The sequence below is a fragment of the Globicephala melas genome, chromosome 3, assembly GCF_963455315.2.
Source record: "Globicephala melas chromosome 3, mGloMel1.2, whole genome shotgun sequence".
Classification (NCBI taxonomy): Eukaryota; Metazoa; Chordata; class Mammalia; order Artiodactyla; family Delphinidae; genus Globicephala; species Globicephala melas.
This window is the reverse complement of record NC_083316.1, coordinates 131,577,737-131,601,182: the sequence shown is the minus strand read 5'-3', so window position 1 is coordinate 131,601,182 and position 23,446 is coordinate 131,577,737. Positions and strand designations below refer to the sequence as shown.

General features: G+C 39.1%; 2 protein-coding genes across 2 annotated transcripts in view; one reads left to right on the top strand and one right to left on the bottom strand.

Annotated features, from left to right (window-relative positions):
• The window catches only part of SGCD (sarcoglycan delta), a 618,034-nt gene that overhangs the window by 426,010 nt on the left and 168,578 nt on the right, over positions 1-23,446 (bottom strand). The window lies entirely within an intron of this gene.
• Positions 17,715-18,589, top strand: LOC115840816 (small ribosomal subunit protein eS1-like). The gene has a single exon (XM_060295487.1). The coding sequence runs from the start codon at positions 17,736-17,738 to the stop codon at positions 18,528-18,530; it is 795 nt and encodes a 264-aa protein (XP_060151470.1). The 5' UTR covers positions 17,715-17,735; the 3' UTR covers positions 18,531-18,589.

Below are 23,446 nucleotides of genomic sequence, written 5' to 3'. Positions count from 1 at the left end.
GGGACTTGCCCATGAATAATCACTAAAACAATGATAAATTTCCAGATCTAGGGTGTAGAATAATAAATTGGCAAGCGTTTATAGCTGGAGAAATGGGTCAATCCTTTATCCACTCCATTTAACATATTTATAAGAGATCATGCAAGCTAAGCCACTTCATTTAATCCTCTCTCACTAAGATATTCACATCGATATCTTATTTTACAGAAACACTTAAAGATTCTATTATTAGATGAGCTACAACAGCACTGAAGCTCAGTGTAAATGGTGAAGTCAAACTCGAGTTTGTAGTAACATAATTAGTATCAATAAAATCTCCACTTTTAAGGAGCCTAAGTCAAAATATAAAACACTTCCACATTGAACAAATGTATTGGGGGTCTGAAGACATTTTTGGAGTTCACTGCATTCCAAGACTTCTCATGAGTACTTTACCTGATTTTGAAACTGTAGCCTTTTAGTTTTCATGCATGAACTTGAAGGTATTCTTTATATCCAAGTATGGAAAATTGAATGAGGGGAAAATGTTGTAAATACTTGCCGTCATGTTTGTGATCTGCAGGGGTTAGAGTCTCTGCTCTGTGATGGACAGATCGGGATTATTATCCTGGCACTGTTAACTCTTAGCCAGGAAAACATACTTAAACCCTCTTATCCTGAGTCCTCATACGTAAAGTGGGAGAAACAGCAGCCATCCCATGAGACTGCACAAGGGTTTAACAAAATAATCTGAGTAAAAGTAGTTTTAACATACATAGCAATAGCTAACAGTCACTGAGTACTTACTGAGCTCTTACATAGGAAATGCTCAGATATTACCAGGGACTGATAAATTCTGCACCAGGATTGTTCTTTTTTTGAGGCATTCCATAAGTTTGTATTTAAATACATTTAGAACATCGGTATTCTTTGGTAGCAAGAGTCTACTTTCAAAGTGAACCAGTCTACTGTTATTGTTGACATAAACTTTTAAACTGCTATGTTAATTGATACCTTGAATACCACATCCTAGAAGTTCAGTCGAAATAAACTCACCAATAAGCGACCTACCTCTAGACTTAGCCTTTTGTTTATGTTTAATTTATATTTTTGACTAAACTGGCTTTTTCCCTAAAAACTCTTTGTTGTCCCTAATTATGGGAAACGAGACATCTCACCTCACTAACTCAATGATTACTGAACTGCAATTTCCGGAGAGTTTCAGAAACTGTTAACCAAGATTTCCAGGATGTACAAAAAAATGTTAGACTAGATGACTAAATATTTACAAGAAAAAAAAATCAGCATGCCATGGCCTGTGCTGGATTTCTTGGGCGTATTTTCACAGAAGCCAAATTGAACAGCATTTACAAATTCAAGAAAGGGCTGCATTAGCAGGGAAGACATACATTTGAATGCAGTCTACATTTAGGAATGAAAAAACTATTCTTAGACTTATTAAATGGAGAGAGCTACTATCCTAACAGCCTATGTTCCCAGTACCCCGAAATGTTATTAACCAACTGTAAACGTCATTTATTTATTTTTTGATTTTTTTTTCTTTTCTTTTTTCTTTTTTTTTTTTTGCGGTACAAGGGCCTCTCACTGCTGTGGCCTCTCCCGTTGTGGAGCACAGGCTCCAGACGCGCAGGTTCAGCGGCCATGGCTCACGGGCCCAGCTGCTCCGTGGCATGTGGGATCCTCCCCGACTGGGGCACGAACCCGTGTCCCCTGCATCGGCAGGCGGACTCTCAACCACTGCGCCACCAGGGAAGCCCTATTTTTTTAATTTTTAAGATTAATTAATATATTTATTTTTGGCTGCACTGGGTCTTTATTGCGGTGCACGGGCTTCTTGTGATGGCTTCTCTTTGTTGCAGAGCACGGGCTCTAGGCACACGGGCTTCAGAAGTTGTTGCTCGTGGGCTCTAAAGCACAGGCTCAGTAGTTGTGACGCACAGGCTTAGTTGCTCCGCGGCATGTGGGATCTTCCCGGACCAGGGCTTGAACCCGTGTCCCCTGCACTGGCAGGTGGATTCTTAACCAGTGCGGCACTAGGGAAGCCCTGTAAACATCATTTAAATAACAACATCCTGCAGCTCTTAAGACTCAGGTAGCTTCACTACCTCAAATCTGATTGCTCACAGCCATTCTGAAGTACTCTGGACTCCAGGAAACTTGACCTTATAAGACACTATGTTTTGTAACAAGAATTGGAGAAGATGCAGACTCTTTTCATTAACATCATATTTACATATAATCCTAGCAGCCAACATTTATTGTGTCCACTGTGCGCCAGGTGCTCTCTTCATCTTACAAAAACTCTGTGTGGTTAGTATCATCTCATCGATTGGCACACATCCTTCTGTAAAGGGCCACAGAGTGAATATATTAGGCTTTGCAGGCTGCACAGTCTGTTGCAGTTTCTCAGTTCTGCACTTAGAGCTGAGAGCAGTGGCAGACAATGCATGAGTCAATGGGTGTGTCTCATTCGAAGAAAACTTTTTAAGAACACTGAAATGTGAATTACATACATTTTTGTGCCTCATAAACTACGATTTTTCCTTTGTTTCACTTTTTTATTTGTTTTCAAATATTTAAAAACATAAAAACGATTCTTAGCCCATGAGTCATAAAAATAGGTGGCAGGCCAGATATAGCCCAGGGGGCCATAATCTGCCCACCTCTACACTATCTAAATATTTCAGGGCAGGGAAGTGAACCTCAGAGAGACACAGCTCCTAAAAAGTACAGAGCCAATTCTGACTCTCAGGCCCGTTCTGCTTTTGATTCCGGTGTTTCTGTGTCGTGGTTTATACTCAGTGCAAAGGTTAAATTCTTCCTGTAGCCAAGAACTTAAAATGACTGACAAATAAGTGGATTTTCCCTGAGTTGATAGGTTTCTTCTTTTCTTGTTTTTTTAATTATTTATTAACAACTCGATTGGACTATAATTGCTTTACAATAGTGTGTTAGTTTCTGCTGTATAACAAAGTGAATGAGCTATACATATATATAAATCCCCATATCTCTTCACTTTGGCATCTCCCTCCCACTCTCCCTATCACACCCCTCTAGGTGGACACAAAGCACAGAGCTTTCCTATGCGCTGCTTCCCACTAGCTATCTATTTTACATTTGGTAGTGTATATATGTCCATGCCACTCTCTCACTTCTTCCCAGCTTACCATTCGCCCTGCTCGTGTCCTCAAGTCCATTCTCTTTGTCTGCATCTTTAGTCCTGTCCTGCCCCTAGGTTATTCAGGACCACTTTTTTTTCTTTTAGATTCCATATATATGTGTTAGCATACAGTATTTGTTTTTCTCTCTCTGACTTACTTCACTCTGTATGACACACTCTAGATCCATGCAACTCACTACAAATAACTCAATTTCATTTCTTTTAATGGCTAAGAAATATTCCATTGTATATATGTGCCACATCTTCTTTATCCATTCATCTGTCAATGGACACTTAGGTTGCTTCCATGTCCTGGCTATTGTAAATAGAGCTGCAATGAACACTGTGGTACATGACTATTTTTGAAATATGGTTTTCTCAAGGTATATGCCCAGTAGTGGGATTGCTGGGTCATATGGTAGTTTTAGTTTTAGTTTTTTAAGGAACCTCCATACTGTTCTCCATAGTGGCTGTATCAATTTACATTCCCACGAACAGTGCAAGAGGGTTCCCTTTTCTCCACACCCTTTCCAGCATTTATTGTTTCTAAAATTTTGATGACAGCCATTCTGACCAGTGTGAGGTGATACCTCACTGTAGTTTTGATCTGCATTTCTCTAATGTTTAGTGATGTTGAACATCCTTTCATGTGTTTCTTAGCAATCTATATATCTGCTTTGGAGAAATGTCTATTTAGGTCTTCTGCCCATTTTTGGATTGGGTTGTTTGTTTTTTTGATATTGAGCCGCATGAGCTGCTTGTATATTTTGGAGATTAATCCTTTGTCAGTTGCTTCATTTGTGAATATTTTCTCCCATTCTGAGGGTTGCCTTTTCATCTTTATGGTTTCCTTTGCTGTGCAAAAGCTTTCAAGTTTCATTAGGTCCTATTTGTTTATTTTTGTTTTTATTTCCATTTCTCTACGAGGTAGGTCAAAAAGGATCTTGCTGTGATTTATGTCATGGAGTGTTCTGCCTATGTTTTCCTATAAGAATTTTATAGTGAGTGGCCTTACATTTAGGTCTTCAACCCTTTTGAGCTTATTTTTGTATATGGTGTTAGGGAGTGTTCTAATTTCATTCTTTTCCATGTAGCTGTCCAGTTTTCCCAGCACCACTTATTGAAGAGGCTGTCTTTTCTCCATTGTGTATTCCTGCCTCCTTTATCAAAGATAAGGTGACCATATGTTCATGGGTTTATCTCTGGGCTTTCTATCCTGTTCCATTGATCTATACTTCTGTTTCTGTGCCAGTACCATACTGTCTTGATTACTGTAGCTTTGTAGTATAGTCTGCAGTCAGGGAGCCTGATTCCTCCAGTTCCATTTTTCTTTCTCAAGATTGCTTTGGCTATTCAGTGTCTTTTGTGTTTCCATACAAATTGTGAAATTTTTTATTCTAGTTCTCTGAAAAATGCCATTGGTAGTTTCATAGAGATTACATTAAATCCGTAGATTGCTTAGGGTAGTAGAGTCATTTTCACAATATTGATTCTTCCAATCCAAGAACATGCTATATCTCTTCATCTGTTTCTATCATCTTTAATTTCTTTCATCAGTGTCTTACAGTTTTCTGCATACAGGTCTTTTGTCTCCCCAGGTAGGTTTATTCCTAGGTATTTTATTCTTTTTGTTGCATTGGTAAATGGGAGTGTTTCCTTAAATTCTCTTTCAGAATTTTCATCATTAGTGTTTAGGAATGCAAGAGATTTCTGTGCATTAATTTTGTATCCTGCAACTTTACCAAATTCATTGATTAGCTCCAGTAGTTTTCTGGTAGCGTCTTTAGGATTCTCTGTGTATAGTATCACGTCACCTGCTAACAATGACAGTTTTACTTCTTCTTTTCCAATTTAGATTTCTTTTATTTCTTTTTCTACTCTGATGGCTGTGGGTATAACTTCTAAAACTATGTTGAATAACAGTGCTGACAGTGGGCAACCTTGTCTTGTTCCTGATCTTAGAGGAAATGGTTTCACTTTTTCACCATTAAGAACAATGTTGGCTGTGGGTTTGTCATATTTGGCCTTTATTATGTTGAGGTACCTTCCCTCTATGTCTACTTTCTGCAGGGTTTTTATGATAAATGGGTGTTGAATTTTGTCAAAAGCTTTTCTTCATCTATCGAGATGATAATATGGTTTTCTCCTTCAACTTGTTAATATAGTTTATTACACTGATTGATTTCCATATATTGAAGAATCCTTGCATTTCTGGGATAAACCCCACTTGATCTTGGCGTATGACCCTTTTAATGTGCTGTTGTATTCTGTTTGCTAGTATTTTGTTGAAGATTTTTGCATCTATGTTCATCAGTGATATTAGCCTATACTTTTCATGTTTTCTGGCATCTTTGTCTGGTTTTGGTTATCAGGGTGATGGTGACGTCGTGGAATAAGCTTTGGAGTGTTCCTCCCTCTGCTATATTGTGGAAGAGTTTGAGAAGGATAGGTGTTAGCTCTTTTCCAAATGTTTGATAGAATTCACCTGTGAAGCTATTTGGTCCTGGCCTTCTGTTTGTTGGAAGATTTTTAATCACAGTCTCAATTTCAGTGCTTGTGATTGATCTGTTGATATTTACTATTTCTTCCTGGTTCAGTCTCGGAAGTTTGTGGTTTTCTAAGAATTTGTCCATTTCTTCCAGGTTGTCCATTTTATTGGCATATAGTTGCTTGTAGTAATCTCTCATGATCCTTTGTATTTCTGCAGTGTCAGTTGTTACTTCTTTTTCATTTCTAATTCTATTGATTTCAATCTTCTTCCTTTCTTTCTTGATGCGTCTGGCTAATAGTTTATCAATTTTGGTTATCTTCTCAAAGAACCAGTTTTTAGTTTTACTGATCTTCACTGTCGTTTCCTTCATTTCTTTTTCATTTATTTCTATCTGATCTTTATATCTTTCCTTCTGCTAATTTGGGAGTTTTTTTGTTCTTGTTTCCCTAATTGCTTTAGGTATAAGGTTAGGTTGTTTATTTGAGATGTTTGTTGTTTCTTGAGGTAGGATTGTATTGCTATAAACTTCCCTCTTGGAACTGCTTTTGCTGCAACCCATAGGTTTTGCGTGGTCATCTTTTCATTGTCATTTGTTTCTAGGTATTTTTTGATTTCCTGTTTGATTTCTTTAGTGATCTCTTGGTTATTTAGTACTGTATTGTTTAGCCTCCATGTGTTTGTATTTTTTACAGATTTTTTCCTGTAATTGATGTCTAGTCTCATAGCACTGTGATCAGAAAGGATACCTGATACAATTTCAAATTTCTTAAATTTACCAAGGCTTGATTTGTGACTCAAGATATGATCTAACCTGCAGAATGTTCCATGAGCACTTGAGAAGAAAGTATATTCTGTTGTTTTTGGATGGAATGTCCAATAAATATCAATTAAGTCCATCTTGTTTAATGGATCATTTAAAGCTTGTGTTTCATTACTTATTTTCATTTTGGATCATCTGTCCTTTGGTGAAAGTGGAGTGCTAATGTCTCCTATTATGATTGTGTTACTGTTGATTTCCCCTTTAATGACTGTTAGCATTTGCCTATGTATTGAGTTGCTCCTCTGTTGGGGGCATAAATATTTACACTTGTTATATCTTCTTCTTGGATTGATCCCTTGATCACTATGTAGTGTCCTTCTTTGTCTCTTGTAATATTCTTTATTTTAAAGTGTATTTTTTCTGATATGAGAATTGCTACTGCAGCTTTCTTTTCATTTCCATTTGCATGGAATATCTTTTTCCACCCCATCACCTTCAGTGTGTATGTGTCCCTAGGTCTGAAGTGGGTCTCTTGTAGACAGCATATGTACTGGTCTTGTTTTTGTATCCATTCAGCCAGTCTATGTCTTTTGGGTGGAGCATTTGATCTATTTACATTTAAGGTAGTTATCGATATGTAGGTTCCTATACTATTTTCTTAAGTGTTTTGGGTTTGTTACTGTAAGTCTTTTCCTTCGCTTGTGTGTCCTGCCTAGAGAAGTTCCTTTAGCATTTGTTGTAGAGCTGGTTTGGTGGTGCTGAATTCTCGTAGCGTTTGCTTGTCTGTAAAGGTTTTAATTTCTCTGTCGAATCTGAATGAGATCCTTGCTGGTAGAGTAATCTTGGTTGTAGGTTTTTCCCTTTCATCACTTTAAATATGTCCTACCACTCCCTTCTGGCTTGCAGAGTTTCTGCTGAACGATCAGCTGTTAACCTTATGGGTGTTCCCATGTATGTTAATTGTTGTTTTTCCCTTGCTGCTTTTAATATTTTTCTTTGTATTTAATTTTTGATAGTCTGATTAATATGTGTCTTGGTATGTTTGTCCTTGGATTTATCCTGTATGAGACTCTCTGTGCTTCCTGGACTTGATTGAATATTTTCTTACCCATATTAGGGAAGTATTGAACTATAATCTCTTCACATATTTTCTCAGTCCTTTTTTTCTTCTTCTTCTTCTTCTGGGACCCCTATAATTCAAATGTTGGTGTGTTTAATGTTGTCCCAGAGGTCTCTGAGATTGTCTTCAATTCTTTTCATTCATTTTTCTTTATTCTGCTCTGTGGTCGTTATTTCCACTATTTTATCTTACAGGTCACTTATCTGTTCTTCTGCCTCAGTTATTCTGCTATTGATTCATTCTAGAGAATTTTTAATTTCATTTGTGTTGTTGTTCATCATTGTTTTTTTGCTCTTTAGTTCTTCTATGTCCTTGTTAAACGTTTCTTGTATTTTCTCCATTCTGTTTCCAAGATTTTGGATCATCTTTACTATCATTACTCTGAATTCTTTTTCAGGTAGACTGGTTATTTCCTCTTCATTTTTTTGGTCTGCTGGGTTTTTACCTTACTCCTTCATGTGATGTGTATATCTCTGTCTTCTCATTTTGCTTACCTTACTGTGTTTGAGGTCTCCGTTTCACAGCCTGCAGGTTCTTATTTCCCCTTGTTTTTGGTGTCTACTCCCTGTGGGTAAGGTTGGTTCAGTTGGTTGTGTAGGCTTCCTGGTGGAAGGGAGTGGTGCCCGTGTTCTGGTGGATGCGGCTGGATCTTCTCTTTCTGGTGGGCAGGACTATGTCCAGTGGTGTGTTTTGGGCTTTCTGTGAACTTATTATGATTTTAGGCAGCCTCTCTGCTAATGGGTGGGGTTGTGTTCCTGTCTTGCTAGTTGTTTGTCATAGGGTGTCTAGCTTGCCGCTCATTGAGTGGAGCTGGGTCTTAGCATTGAGATGGAGATCTCTGGGAGAGCTTACGCTGTTTGATATTTCATGGTGCCAGGAGCCTCTGGTGGACCAATGTCCTGAACTCAGCTCTCCCACTTCGGAGGCTCAGGTGTGACACCCAGCGAGAGCACCATGACCCTGTCAGACACATGGCTCAGAAGAAAAGGGAGAAAAAGAAAGAAAGAAAGAAGAAATAAATAAATAAAATAAAGTTATTAAAATAGAAAAAAATATTAAAAAAATAAAAAAAGTAATTAAAAAAAAGAGAGAACGAAAGAGAGCAACCAAAAAAAAAAAATCCACCAACGATAACAAGCGCTAAAAACTGCACTAAAAAACAACAACAAAAAAAACTGGACAGTCAGAACCCTAGGACAAATGGCAAAAGCAAAGCTATACAGACAAAATCACACAAAGAAGCACACACATACACACTCACAAAAAGAAAAAGGGGGAAAAAAGTATATATATGTATAAAATAACTAAAGTAGGAGAGCAACCAAGTCAATAAACAAATCTACCAGTGATAATAAGCTCTAAATACTAAAGTAAGATAAACATAAAACCAGAAACAAATTAGATGCCGAAAGCAAACCCCAAGCCTACAGTTGCTCTCAAAGTTCTTTGCCTCAATTTTGGAATGATTCATTGTCTATTCAGGTATTCCACAGATGCAGGGTACATCAAGTTGATTGTGGAGATTTAATCCGCTGCTCCTGAGGCTGCTGGGAGAAATTGCCCTTTCTCTTCTTTGTTTGCACAGCTCCTGGGATTCAGCTTTGGATTTGGCCCTACCTCTGTTCTTTGCTCAGACAGGACGGGGTTAAAGGAGCACCTGATTAGGGGGCTCTGGCTCACTCAGCCCGGGAGGTGGGATGGGTATGGAATGCAGGGCGAGCCTGCGGCAGCAGAGTCCAGCATGACGTTGCAACAGCCTGAGGCGCCGTGTGTTCTCCCAGGGAAGTTGTCCCTGGATCACGGGACCCTGGTAGTGGAGGGCTGCACAGGCTCCTGGGAGGGGAGGTGTGGATAGTGACCTGTGCTTGCACACAGGCTGCTTGGTGGCTGCAGCAGCAGCCTTAGTGTCTCATGCCCATCTCTGGTGTCTGCACTGAGAGCCACAGCTCGCGCCCGTGTCTGGTGCTCATTTAGGTGGTGCTCTGAATCCTCTTTCCTTGTGCACCCTGAAACAATGGTCTCTTGCCACTTAGGCAGTTCCAGACTTTTCCTCGGACTCCCTCCCGGCTAGCTGTGGTCCACTAGCCCCCTGCAGGCTGTGTTCACGCAGCCAACCCCAGTCCTCTCCCTGGGGTCTGACCTCCGAAGCCTGAGCCTCAGCTCCCAGCCCTGACTCGCCCCGGTGGGTGAGCAGACAAGCCTCTTGGGCTGGTGAGTGCTGTTCTGCACCGATCCTCTGTGCGGGAATCTCTCCACTTTGCCCTCTGCACCCCTGTTGCTATGCTCTCCTCTGTGGCTCCGAGGCTTCCCCCCACCTCTACCCCCCATCTCCGCCAGTGAAGGGGCTTCCTAGTATGTGGAAACTTTTCCTCCTTCACAGCTCACCCCCAGAGGTGCAGGTCCTGTCCCTATTCTTTTGTCTCTGTTTTTTCTTTTTTCTTTTGACCTATGCAGGTACATGTGGTGTTTCTTTCCTTTTGGGGAAGTCTGAGGTCTTCTGCTAGCATTCAGTAGGTGTTCTGTAGGAGTTGTTCCACATGTAGATGTGGTTTTGATGTATTTGTGGGGAGGAAGGTGATGTGCACGTCTTTCTCCTCCGCCACATTGAAGGCACTCCCCCATTTCTTCTTCAAGTAAAACTAAATTCAATTATAGTCTATTACCTTCAGTGGAGCTTTTTATCTCATTTGGAAGGGCAGCAGTTCTGGCAAATCAAAACTAATAAATTACGCCTGTAATTACTCATTGGCCCCTATAATGAAAACAAGTTAGTTTTTGCATCACTATTTATTTATTTATTTATTCTAGAATTGGCAAATGACCTTTTTTTGTTGTTAAAAACTCTAGAGACTGCTGAAGCCAACTTCTGGAGAACAGGTGAGAGATAAAGCCAGGAAGAGAAGGTGGAGGAAATCAAGTATAAATTACGTTCCATGTTAAAATTCTCTTTGAAATTTGAGTCTTTTAAAATTTAAGAGAGACGTCCTTATAGCGTCCAAGATAAAAGCTATGAGTTTTTCCAATCAGAAACTTCAAGCACCATGAGTCAAACAGTAACCATTATTATTTGCAAAATGGGTGTGAGATCAGTCAACAAATTTTCAAGGAAGAGAAGTGGAGGGAAGGGAAAATGGAGGAGGAAAAGGAGAAGTAACAGATGCCTCAGCCATAAGGGGCAAGTTTAGACACACATGGATATGGGACATTGCTTAGAACAGATGAGAGGGGAAAGAAACATGAAAACAAATCTGGTTGGAAGAGAGGAGATCCCAAGAGCTTCGTAAATAAATTAAGCTTGAAATGAGTGAAGGAATAAAACAGTAGTTCCTTAGCCAGTGTCTATGAGGAAAAGGATCTCAGAAAATCCTCTTCTAGGGCTAGTTAAGTTACTATAGATAAACACGGAAATGGTAATAATTCCAATTAATTTTTTTAAGAGTTAACTCTTCACCAGCTACTGCGTTTTCCATTATAATTTAATCTGTAGGACACCCTTATGAGTTAAGTGCTGGAATTATCTGTTTCATAAATGAGGAATCTGGGGTACAGAGAAGTTAAGTGACTGCCCCAAATCAAACAGTGGATAAGAAATAAAGATAGAATTAAATCAGGCCTGCCTAATGATGAAGTCTGTGTCCTTATTGTCATGCTAAACTGCTTCCTGTTCCTATTAATGAATATAAAATTGAAGTAGAGTGGTGTCACAATTTAATATTTTATATGAGTAATGGACTAATGTAATTTTAGTAGCACTTTGTAATTTATAAAATGCATTTGCACACACAATGTTTCACTTGCATCTCACAATATCCCTATGAGGTAGCTTAGGATTATCTCCTAAGTATATCAATGGGAAAATTTATGATCAAAGAAGCGACTTGTTCTAGGTCACAGGGCTGGAAGTGTCAGGGTGGTGGACGGGAGACAGCTGCCTCTATCTATTTATCTGGGAACTCTGGCCTTGCCACTTACTAAATGAATGTGTTTAGACAAACAAAACCTTTCCAACTTCAGTATCCACACCTGAGAAATGGGGATAGAATTTTAACTTTTCAGTGCCTTTCTCAGAATAAAACTAATTAACCTGCATGAATGCCTTTGGTACATGTAGGCATGCAAGAAAGGCACATTTCCTTCACCTGTCTGTGATACTGGGTACCTCAGAAAACGCCCTGAGTATATGCATATCAAACTTAATATATACAACGTTTATTTGTCAATTATACCTCAATAAACCTGGGGGAGAAAACCAACTGGGAACAGTCCTGAATCAGAGTTGTAAGATCTGGGATCTTTTTTCAACCATGCTCTTAGGCAGCTGTGACAGGGTACTGAAACTTCACATCCATCTATAACCACACGTTGGTAAACTGGCTGGCAGGGAGGGGGTGGTGCTATGTGACAGCATTGTGGTGTTGTGAAGACAGATGCTCAACAAGTTCTTGCCAAGAAGTAAGAGCTGGCTCCAGATACTACTGAGTAAAACTATAAGATTAGATCAGTGTTTTTCAAAAGTTTTCTGAAAGGAGAAACTTTTTATTTTTTTTATTTTTTGGCCTGTTGTTGCAAAGCATGAAGTGAGTTAAAGAATAAAACACTAGGAGAGGGGCTTCCCTGGTGGCGCAGTGGTTGAGAGTCCACCTGCCGATGCAGGGGACACGGGTTCGTGCCCCGGTCTGGGAAGATCCCACATGCCGCGGAGCGGCTGGGCCCGTGAGCCATGGCCGCTGAGCCTGCGCGTCTGGAGCCTGTGCTCCGCAACGGGAGAGGCCACGACAGTGAGAGGCCCGCGTAAAAAAAAAAAAAAAAAAAAAAAACACTAGGAGAGCAGGTTTCTCAAAGAGTTCTCACTGCAAAAAAGAATGAAGCAATAGAAAGGGAAACCTGAGAATGGTTTGGGAAGCTAGCTAATTATATGGTATGAAATAAAATACTTGATGCTGGATTTTTCAGAGATTTGTATCCAATATGTATTGTGAACTTGCAAGAGGAGACTAACACAGAGCACATTTTCTAAGCCTATGTGACCACTGCCTCTTTTTTAATGGAGCATTTTATAGGACTAATGTTCGACAGAACACATTTTGGAAACTTCCAATGCAGAAGAAATAAGGTGAGTTAACAGGAACTCTCCTTGTTTTAATCAGTGCAATCTCATCAAGTAATTACCTGGAACTAATAATGTGACCATCCTGTGCTAGAAAGCCATGGAGAGAGGAAAAAGGAAAGGAAAGGGAAGGGGAGGGGAGGGGAGGGGAAAAGAAAGAAAAGAAAGAAAAGGAAAGAAAGGAAGGAAGGAAGGAAGGAAGGAAGGAAGGAAGAAAGAAAGAAAGAAAGAAAGAAAGAAAGAAAGAAAGAAAACTGTCTACAGGGCTTTTCCTGCAGGACAGAAAAATGGACATGTCATGCAAAGGAATAATTGTGTAAGATCAGAAAGTGGGATCCTAGGGGCCAGTTTCTATATCCAACCAAGGTAATCAAGGAATGACATAGAAGTGAAGCATGAAACAAATTTCCTGGAGCAGATGCTGGAAACCTGAAAAATGCTTGAGAAAAAAAGTGGACTAAAGACATGTTTATTGCAGAATCCAAGTTTATCTTCTACTCATCTATGGCAAAGAACTAAGGGCATTTCTTTCTTTTTTTTTTTTTTTTTGTGGTACGCGGGCCTCTCACTGCTGTGGCCTCTCCCGTTGCGGAGCACAGGCTCCGGACGCGCAGGCTCAGTGGCCGTGGCTCACGGGCGCAGCTGCTCCACGGCCTGTGGGATCTTCCCGGACCGGGGCATGAACCCATGTCCCCTGCATTGGCAGGCGGACTCTCAACCACTGCGCCCCCAGGGAAGCCCAGGGCATTTCTTTTGATCTTCAGTTCCATGAAATCACTATCGCAGTGATGTTGCCAGTTCATATTTTTTACTACGTTGGAGATACAGTGAGTCTCAGGAATAAAAAAAAAAAGCCTCCTTTGTTCTCCTCTGGACAAACCCTGAACATAACAATGCTCTTCAGGGTATACCACATCATACTTATTGTAAACACTAAACACTCAGAATAGGCCACACAAAACAGAGAAGCTGCCAAATAAAGTTAATTTCAGGCAGCAAAGAAATGTTTCTTCCATTCTGCGATCCAGCAGGGAACAGGAAACAGCCCTAACGGTACACATAGAATCATGTAAAAACGCTTAGCTGCACTATGTTAGATGCTTTATGTGCCAAATGATGGCCTCCGAACTCTTGATTTCCTTAGGTCTTTGACAGCTAGTCAGAAAACACAGGGGAAGAGAATTCAGTGGCAGAAAAGCTCCCCGCAGTTCTTTGATCCAGTTGACTGTTTCCAAACTATCTCCTGTCATGACAACTTCCCCGGCATATGCCTGTATTTAAAAGTTGTTCTGAAGCACACGACTATCAAGATCCACCTTGTTTCACTTTTAAGCTTCAGTTTCTCTTAGTCTTCATGTAATATTTTAATAATTTATTTTAAGTCAACTTCACATGTCTGCAAATCAAGACGACCACCACCATCACACATGGTGCAGACACAGGGCCTGGAGTATGGCATATAAAATCTCTAACCCTTAAAACAATACCAATGACTCCAATAAAGATGTGAAAACAAACAAACAAACAAAAACAATACCAACAAAGAGGATGCATATATGCCTGCATGCACGCACACACGAAGACACGAGTGCACTTATATCCTTTGCTGTGGGGACGGTGTATGTGTATGTGTATAAAACTGAGGTTCCAGGAAGGTAAGTAACATGTTCAAAGGCATCTGGCTGGTAAGAAAGAGTCAGAATCCAGAATCATACCGGGGTCCCTCAGAGCTCACCACCTACCGTCTTTACCCCAAGCCAGACTGCCTCAGTTGTTCACTACCCCTCTCTGAAGATGTTAGTCTTCACCTTTTTTCTCTTTGTGTCTATCCTTTCAGACCTTTTCCCCATTCCTTTCTAACTCTGTCTTAGCTGTATTTCTAAACCTTCTTACTATCCTCTAGTTCATAGTTTCTTAGTGAGATCCTGACATAAAACATTAATATATGTTGAAGGGAAAGAAAAATAAGAAGCTATAGAAAAATATCTCAAATCATTGAGCATGATCATCTTTGGGGAATGGTGTGAAGGACTTCCACTTTGTATGTTATTTATTAAATAAGTTAATATTTGTAAATTCTTAGAACAGAGATTAAACATATTCTTTTTAAAGGCCCATTTGCATTAGAACCACCTTTTGGTCAAATGGGTAACTCCCAGGCTCTAGCCCAAGCCTGCTGAATAGAATTACCTGGGGGTACAGCACAGAAATCTACATTTTAATCAAGCTCCCCAGGAGACTGTTTTGCACAGCAAAGTTTGAAAACCTCTATTATAGTTATTATAAAAGCCCAAGTACAATGTGTAAATTAAAAATGCTTCTCTTCATACACTATGGCCAAGCCTCCTCCACTTTATTTTTCTTCATTTCACTTTTTCCCTGAGAATGTGCTATGTGTTTACCCTCAGCTGTATTTTCCTTCTAGAATGTAAAATCCATGAAGCATAGGTTTTTTTCTCTTTTCTTAACTGCTCTTACTTTCTCCATTAGTACCTATTAAGTGATTGATAAATGTTTGTTGAATAAATAAATGAAGGAAATGGGACCATTCTATGTTTAACCTCTCTCCCCAACAGATATCTACTGTTGGGTCCTGTGAGCTCACTAAATACTCCTTCATTTTTATCACCATTCTTCTATGTAATACCATCAGCTCAAAAGCATTTCACATCCTTTCTTGACTTTCATCCTTACAAAATGCCCTAAGAAGTTACACATGCATACATATGAATTAACAATTCAGGAAACCAAAGCTCATAATCATTAAATTAGCAATCCATTCCCTAAATGAAAGAACCAACCGGGTAGAACTCAACACTGTTCATTCCACGGGTAACGCTTTCCTCACAATATCAAACAGATTTTCATCATAACCAACTACTTCGTTGCGGTTGAGCTGTGGTCTCAAAGCGGGGTCCCCCACCATCAGCATCACTTGAGAATTTGTCAGAAAGTCAAAAACTCAGACACAACTCCAGACCTACTGGGTCAGAAACTCCGGGGAGGGGCCCGACTATTTGTTTTAACGTACGCTCCAGGTGATTTCGGTGCAGGCTCAAGTTTGAAAAGCACTGAGTTGGGACAATAAACTGCTGTCAAAATAGAAAAGTTATTTCTCAGGAAGAGCACACTGAGCAATGGTCACCAATAATCAACACAGGGAAAGAAATTCATGAGATGAACAGGTAGCACAATGGTAGGAGACAACGGAGTAACAGGCTTCGCATGGTCTCTGTCCTGTGGGGAACGGTTTAAAAAAAAAAAAAAAAAAGCTAGGAAGAATGGAAGCCAGAACAAGTAAGTGTCAACAAATATTAAAGAAGGAGGCATGAGGCTGATCTGTCCATCATGTTGAACCAGAGTAGAACTCAATTTGGGGCCAAGAAATACAACTCAGTTTTTCAGTTTCCACATACCACTTATGAATGAAATGCTTGCGTGGCTCTTCCTTCAGGACCGATGAAGACCATCTTCTCTTTAATGGATTACACAATCATGGAGAAACACTAACTACCTCCCCTATGACCACCACGTGTGAATTTGCTTCTAGTTATTTAAATGTCCCTCTTACATACCAAGTTTTCTGGGGAATAATTTAAGGAATATAGATCTACAGAGTCTGTTATTGGGCATAATGGAAAGTGTTCCATTTCATCTTTCTAGCAACAGTATTTTAATCACCCAGAATAATTTTTGAAGTATATAAATGGGCTAAGAATTTCCGATGATACCATGTACATTCATCTTCAAAAGGAATATGTTTCCTTTACTTAAGGTATTTACCAGTTGGATTATCTACTTTTATTAAAATTAAATATTTTAAATTTTAAATATTCAACTGAATATCTCAGACAATATAGACAGATACAAGGCACACTAATTTCCCTCTTGAAAAGAAGGAAATTTCCTATTCCTTTCTAAAAGAAAATAGTTTTAAGAATGCATATAAGCCAGACTTAGAGAATCAGAGTAAAGGATAAAAACACCCCTTGGCTCAAAGCAGTAATTATTCAATTAAGTATCTAATAGTATGCAACCATATTAAAACTAATTGAGTCACTCCTCCTTGTTCATTCTATAAGGCAGTTAAATACACAGAGCTGCTTTACAATGTTCTCTGCTACCAAGGGTAGAAAATATTATTTAACCAGGGCAGCCACGATTATGTATCTAAGCCATTCATTTATTCATTTGCTCATTTAGCAAAAGTTTGGTCCTACTGCAACCCAGGGACCATGCAAACTATGGAGAATATGATGTTCCATAAAATAAAAAGCCCTTCTCCTTACACAGATACTACAAACACTATAGCTCTATTTTGTGTTGCTTCAGAAAAGAAAGTCACAATAAACAAATCAAAGTGTATTAGATTATGCCTTCCAAACATTCATTCTGCCTTCCTCTTACAGGAGAATTCTCATTTTGCTTGGAAATCCAGCCCTTCCCCGTTTCCAGTTTACCTGGTTTGACTGGGCCTGACTGCACCCCTTGCTGCTGGAAATGGTCCCATAACCAAGGGCTAGTCTATCAGCATATTCTCGTCACTTATGATTGGTTCATATCTGGGATATGACCTGAACCATGTTAATGAGACTCACTTGTGGAATTTATGTTAGAACTACTGGAAAACAGAAGCTTTATCTGCTGAAATTGCTAGATTTTTAGATGATGTAAGCCTGGAACTCTTAGAGTTACTACAGTGAGAAAGCCTAAGGTAGAATAAGGAAATCAAGCATGAGAAAAACAAAAGGTGTGGATGACATCATTTGATCCATTTCCTGGATCTAGCCATGCCTGAAGCTGGACTTACCTCTAGATTTAAATTAGAAGGTACACATACCCACTCCATATCATTCTTCCTGCCTTACTTTTTTTAATCTGACATTCTACATATTTTACATTTTTATTTTCTGTTAGGGTCCTTCCCCTGCCCTCCACCTCCCCACCAACAGACTATAATGTTCACAAAGACCTGTTTTTCCTAGGGAGGAGGTCTATTTTGTTCACCACTGCATAGAACAGGACCTAGCACACAGCAGTCACTCAATAATTATTTTTCAAAAATAAATAGGGCCTTTTGGCTCTCGGAGCAGCACCATGGCGGTCGGAAAGAACAAGCGCCTTACGAAAGGCGGTAAAAAGGGAGCCAAGAAGAAAGTGGTTGACCCATTTTCTAAGAAAGATTGGTATGATGTGAAAGCACCAGCTATGTTCAATATAAGAAATATTGGGAAAACACTAGTCACGAGAACTCAAGGAACCAAAATCGCGTCTGATGGCCTCAAGGGTCGTGTGTTTGAAGTGAGCCTTGCTGATCTGCAGAATGATGAAGTTGCATTTAGAAAATTCAAGCTTATTACTGAGGATGTTCAGGGCAAAAACTGCCTGACTAATTTCCATGGCATGGATCTTACCCGTGACAAAATGTGCTCCATGGTCAAAAAATGGCAGACCATGATTGAAGCTAATGTTGATGTCAAGACTACCGATGGTTATTTGCTTCGTCTCTTCTGTGTGGGTTTTACTAAAAAACGCAACAATCAGATTCGGAAGACCTCTTATGCCCAGCACCAGCAGGTCCACCAGATCCGCAAGAAGATGATGGAAATCATGACCCGAGAGGTGCAGACAAATGACTTGAAAGAGGTGGTCAATAAATTGATTCCAGACAGCATTGGAAAAGACATAGAAAAGGCCTGCCAATCTATTTATCCACTCCATGATGTCTTTGTTAGAAAAGTAAAAATGCTGAAGAAGCCCAAGTTTGAATTGGGAAAACTCATGGAGCTACATGGTGAAGGTAGTAGTTCTGGAAAAGCTACTGGGGACGAGACAGGTGCTAAAGTTGAACGAGCTGATGGATATGAGCCACCAGTCCAGGAATCTGTTTAAAAATCAGACTTTTAATGGTGACAAATAAAAGACCTCATTTGTGATACTTAATTTCTGATCACTCTTTTTAAATAATCTGACAATAGTCAGGTGTTCTGATTTGATAGTAATGTGGTGAATTTTTCTGACCTTTTGTGTGGATTTTATTCACTGCTCTTAGTTACTAAGTAGCTGAGAAAGGGTAGTGATCTGTTTTCACCTGGAATGGTTTGGACGTGTTAGAGATGGTGAATAAAAGGAAACACCTCCTTAAAAAAATAAATAAATAAATAAATAAATAGGAACCATTTTGTTCCTAACCTTCCTTTCTATTATTACCATTACCCCCTTTCCCACACATGGACACAGGAGACCCACTCACTAATCCTGCTACTCATTGACCCCAAATCCTCTTAGGATCATCATTCCTAGCATTCAATTTATAATTTTTTTTCAAATTTTTTCCTTGATCTTAATTATCACAAAAAGACATTAGAAATAAGTAGCCAGATTTTTATTTTGCATAAATCATGAAAACCAGCCTTATAAGAGTTAAATTAATAACCCAACCTATTTCCTAAATGAATATGCTGGAATTAGAGGTTGACATTTATATTCCTAAATGTAACACTCTCCAAAATACCAACATGTAAGTGCCCGTCCCTCTCCCCCGCATCTGTTTTTCTATCAACATCACCCAGATAGTCTCTAGAATTCTGTACGTACTCAATAAATGTCTGATGCATGCTGAATGTTGAATAGAGGTAAGATAATTGGTTAAAATTTCACTTTGTAACACTATATTGAGTTTTCACTAACGCCTATGTCTTTAATTCTGGGAACCCGCCTCCTAATTAAACCATCTCGCTCTATGGGTTTGCTCTAATAATGACTTTTGATTCCAATTAATACAATGCACTGGGAAAACTAATTCACTGTAAAAATTCCTCTGCATTAAAGGCAAAAAGGGTGGAGGAGATTGGGTCCAAAATGCTACTGGCAGGAATTGTATTCTTAATTCTATTTTCCCTAACACTGAAACGTACCCCCTCTGCGGATTGCCTGTGCTTGTACTAACTATGTAAATGTATCTATGATTGATTTTTAAAGCAGCACACCAGGGTATATTCAGCCCCTGAACAAGAAAAATATCATCCAACTGTAAATATCCAGTGGAGCAGTAAAACTGTTTCTTCTCTGCTCTGTGTAATTGCAGAAGCCAAGGAGAGAAGGAATATTTTCCCAAATCTGGCTTCCCATTAGACTGAATAAATGTCAACTTGAAAAACAGGAAACAAAAATGCCATTATGAGGTCTTCTGAAATATAAAATATCCAAAAGGCTCTGTGGCTCAGGACTTGGCACTTTCCAGCTTAAATCTGCAGGTGAAGGTTTTAAAAGTTTCCATTCTAATTGCACATTGTTATGTGTGTGCTCTTATTCCCAAATCAGACACACTCGATGGGTTCAGTGATAATGGCATTGGATGCCTATTAATACAGTGCTGTGGAAAAACCAATCTGTTGGATGAGCAGTTCTCAGCATCACAAGAGGCAAACTGGGGGCACAAGGCTGTTGCCAGTTGTTGGCCGATGTTTTTTTCTTTTTTCATTCTCTTTCAAACACGAACAAAAGCGTTCACTGCTGAAGTCTGTATATAGTAGTCAATGGGATATCTCATCTTATCGGGGAGGAAGGAAAGACTGGACAGTGCATTAGAGAACATTCCAGCAGTAAAATATTTTTCAACAAAGGAAGAAAAATCCTTATTATGTATACTATTCAATAGTATTCATTAGTATATTAACTCAGGCTCCAGCCACTTCATGGAGTAGTAGACTCCTACGTGGGTTATTTAGGGGTTAGCCATCGTGAATCGGTCCCGCTGGGGCCATCACTTTTGCCTGAATGTGCAGCTACACCCTCCTCTTTGTAACTTTTTGGAGATTCCCATCCAGGAGAAGTAATATAGGAGGTACACCCTCTTTACTCTCATCACTTCCTACCACCATTTTCCCCAACGATAAGATGACTTAGAAAATACCATGGAATAGTCCTTCCTCATGAAAAACACTCCAGGATACTTGCACTTTCCAACACTTTCTCAGAGGAGAATGGATTCTGGTGCATATGAGAAGCAAAACCCAACTACAGCATCCTTCCCTACTCCCTGTTTTTGTTTTTTATGAAGGTGTAGGTGAATTTGACACACAAAACTATTTCATTTTCCATCTTTTATACTTTAAAGCTCTCGAATACATTTTTCTTATTTGTTGGTCTTCTGCATCTCTTCATTTGTGAACTCTCTATTCATATATCTTGTCCATTTCATCATTGGATTATTTGGGGGAAGTATTTCTTATGATGTCATGTTAACAAGTAGGGAAAGAGCAGAGATCTAATTTGGGAGACATATGAAGAAGTATCTATTGGATATATGTTCTAGGTGTTAGATAGGATAACAACATGATCTAAATTTTAAATAGAAGTTATTAATTGAATATTTAAAATTTCATTAATAGAGTCTACAGCTCTATATTTGATTTCCCACATGGAATTTTTAATTTACATTTTGTAAAGGCTAGAGAATTGAACACTCTGGACAATGTTGCAGGTTTCTGGATATTTAAAAGAACTTAGGACCCTTTGCGTTCCTACCCTGCCCATAATAGACCATCATCACTGATACAGGCTAAGCCCTCTCTAGCTACATGCAGAAGCCTAAGCCAATAAACATGTTTCTAGCTCAGGTTTTTTTAGCCTCGGCATTATGGACATGTTGGACTGGATATTATTTGTTGTGGGGGGTATCCTGTGTGTCTGAATGATGTTTAGCAGCACATCTGGCTTCTTCCCACTAAATAACTTAGCACCACCTCAGTTGCGATAATAAACTCCAGACATTGCCAGATGTCCCCCCAAGGACAAAACTGCCTCCATTTGAAAACCACTGGTCTAATTTACACAGAGAAATCTTTAATAGTCTCCAGACAAAATTGCCTCCAGTTGAAAATGACTAATCTGGTTCATACATAGAAATTTTTGATAATTTTCAAGATGGAAACTCAGTCTCTGCCATGGCAAGCAATTTTTCCCAATGCAAAAATCAAAACAAAACAAAAACCACACACACACACACACACAAATCAAAGGCAAGCAATTTGACCATGGAAAGGAACACTAAAGTAGAATGTTGTGTCTATACCACTGATAACTTTTGAAAAGTTAACTATATTACACAGTGTGTTCTGTGGTTATACTTCTATGGAAAAAGTAAGTAAAAAGAGCAACCTACAATTTTCAAGAAGATAGATTTGAAAGGTACTGTGAAACCGCCACAAAATGACTGCATCAAGAATTACTTCCCTGTTAGACAGCCTCATCCACCAGAGGGCAGACAGCAGAAGCAAGAAGAACTACAATCCTGCAGCCTGTGGAACAAAAACCACATGCACAGAAAGACAGACAAGACGAAAGGCAGAGGGCTACATACCAGATGAAGGAACAAGATAAAACCCCAGAAAAACAACTAAATGAAATGGAGATAGGCAATATTCCAGAAAAATAATTCAGAATAATGATAGTGAAAATGATCCAGGACCTCAGAAAAAGAATGGAGGCAAAGATCGAGAAGATGCAAGAAATGTTTAACAAAGACCTAGAAGAATTAAAGAACAAACAGAGATGAACAATACAATAACTGAAATGAAAACTACACTAGAAGGAATCAATAGCAGAATAACTGAGGCAGAAGAACGGATAAGTGACGAGGAAGACAAAATGGTGGAACTGACTGCTGCAGAACAGAATAAAGAAAAAAGAATGAAAAGAAATGAAGACAGCCTACCTGACCCCTGGGACAACATTAAAGGCAACAACATTCGCATTATAGGGGTCCCAAAAGGAGAAGAGAGAGAGAAAGGACCCGAGAAAATATTTGAAGAGATTGTAGTCGAAAACTTCCCTAACATGGGAAAGGAAATAGCCACCGAAGTCCAGGACATGCAGAGAGTCCCATACAAGATGAACTGAAGGAGAAACATGCTGAGAAACATGGTAATCAAATTAGCAAAAATTAAAGACAAAGAAAACTTATTGAAAGCAGCAAGGGAAAAACAACAAATAACATACAAGGGAACTCCCATAAGATTAACAGCTGATTTCTCAGCAGAAACTCTACAAGCCAGAAGGGAGTGGCATGATATACTTAAAGTGATAAAAGGGAAGAACCTACAACCAAGATTACTCTACCCAGCAAGGATCTCATTCAGATTCTATGGAGAAATCAAAAGCTTTACAGACAAGCAAAAGCTAAGAGAATTCAGCACCGCCAAACCAGCTCTACAACAAATGCTAAAGGAACTTCTCTAAGTGGGAAACATAAGAGAAGAAAACGACCTACAGAAACAAACCCAAATCAATTAAGAAAATGGTCATAGGAAGATACATATCAATAATTACCTTAAACGTGAATGGATTAAATGTTCCAACCAAAAGACACAGGCTCACTGAATGGATACAAAAACAAAACCCATATATATGCTGTCTACAAGAGACACACTTCAGAGCTAGGGACAAATACAGACTGAAAGTGAGGGGATGGAAAAAGATATTCCATGCAAATGGAAATCAGAAGAAAGCTGGAGTACCAATACTCATATCAGATAAAACAGACTTTGAAATAAAGAATGTTACAAGAGACAAGGAAGGACACTAGGTATGATCAAGGGATCAATCCAACAAGAAGATATAACAAATATAAATATATACGCACCCAACATAGGAGCACCTCAATACAAAAGGCAACTACTAACAGCTATAAAAGAGGAAATCAACAGTAACACAATAATAGTGGGGGACTTTAACACCTCACTTACACCAATGGACAGATCATCCAAAATGAAAATAAATAAGGAAACAGAAGCTTTAAATGACAC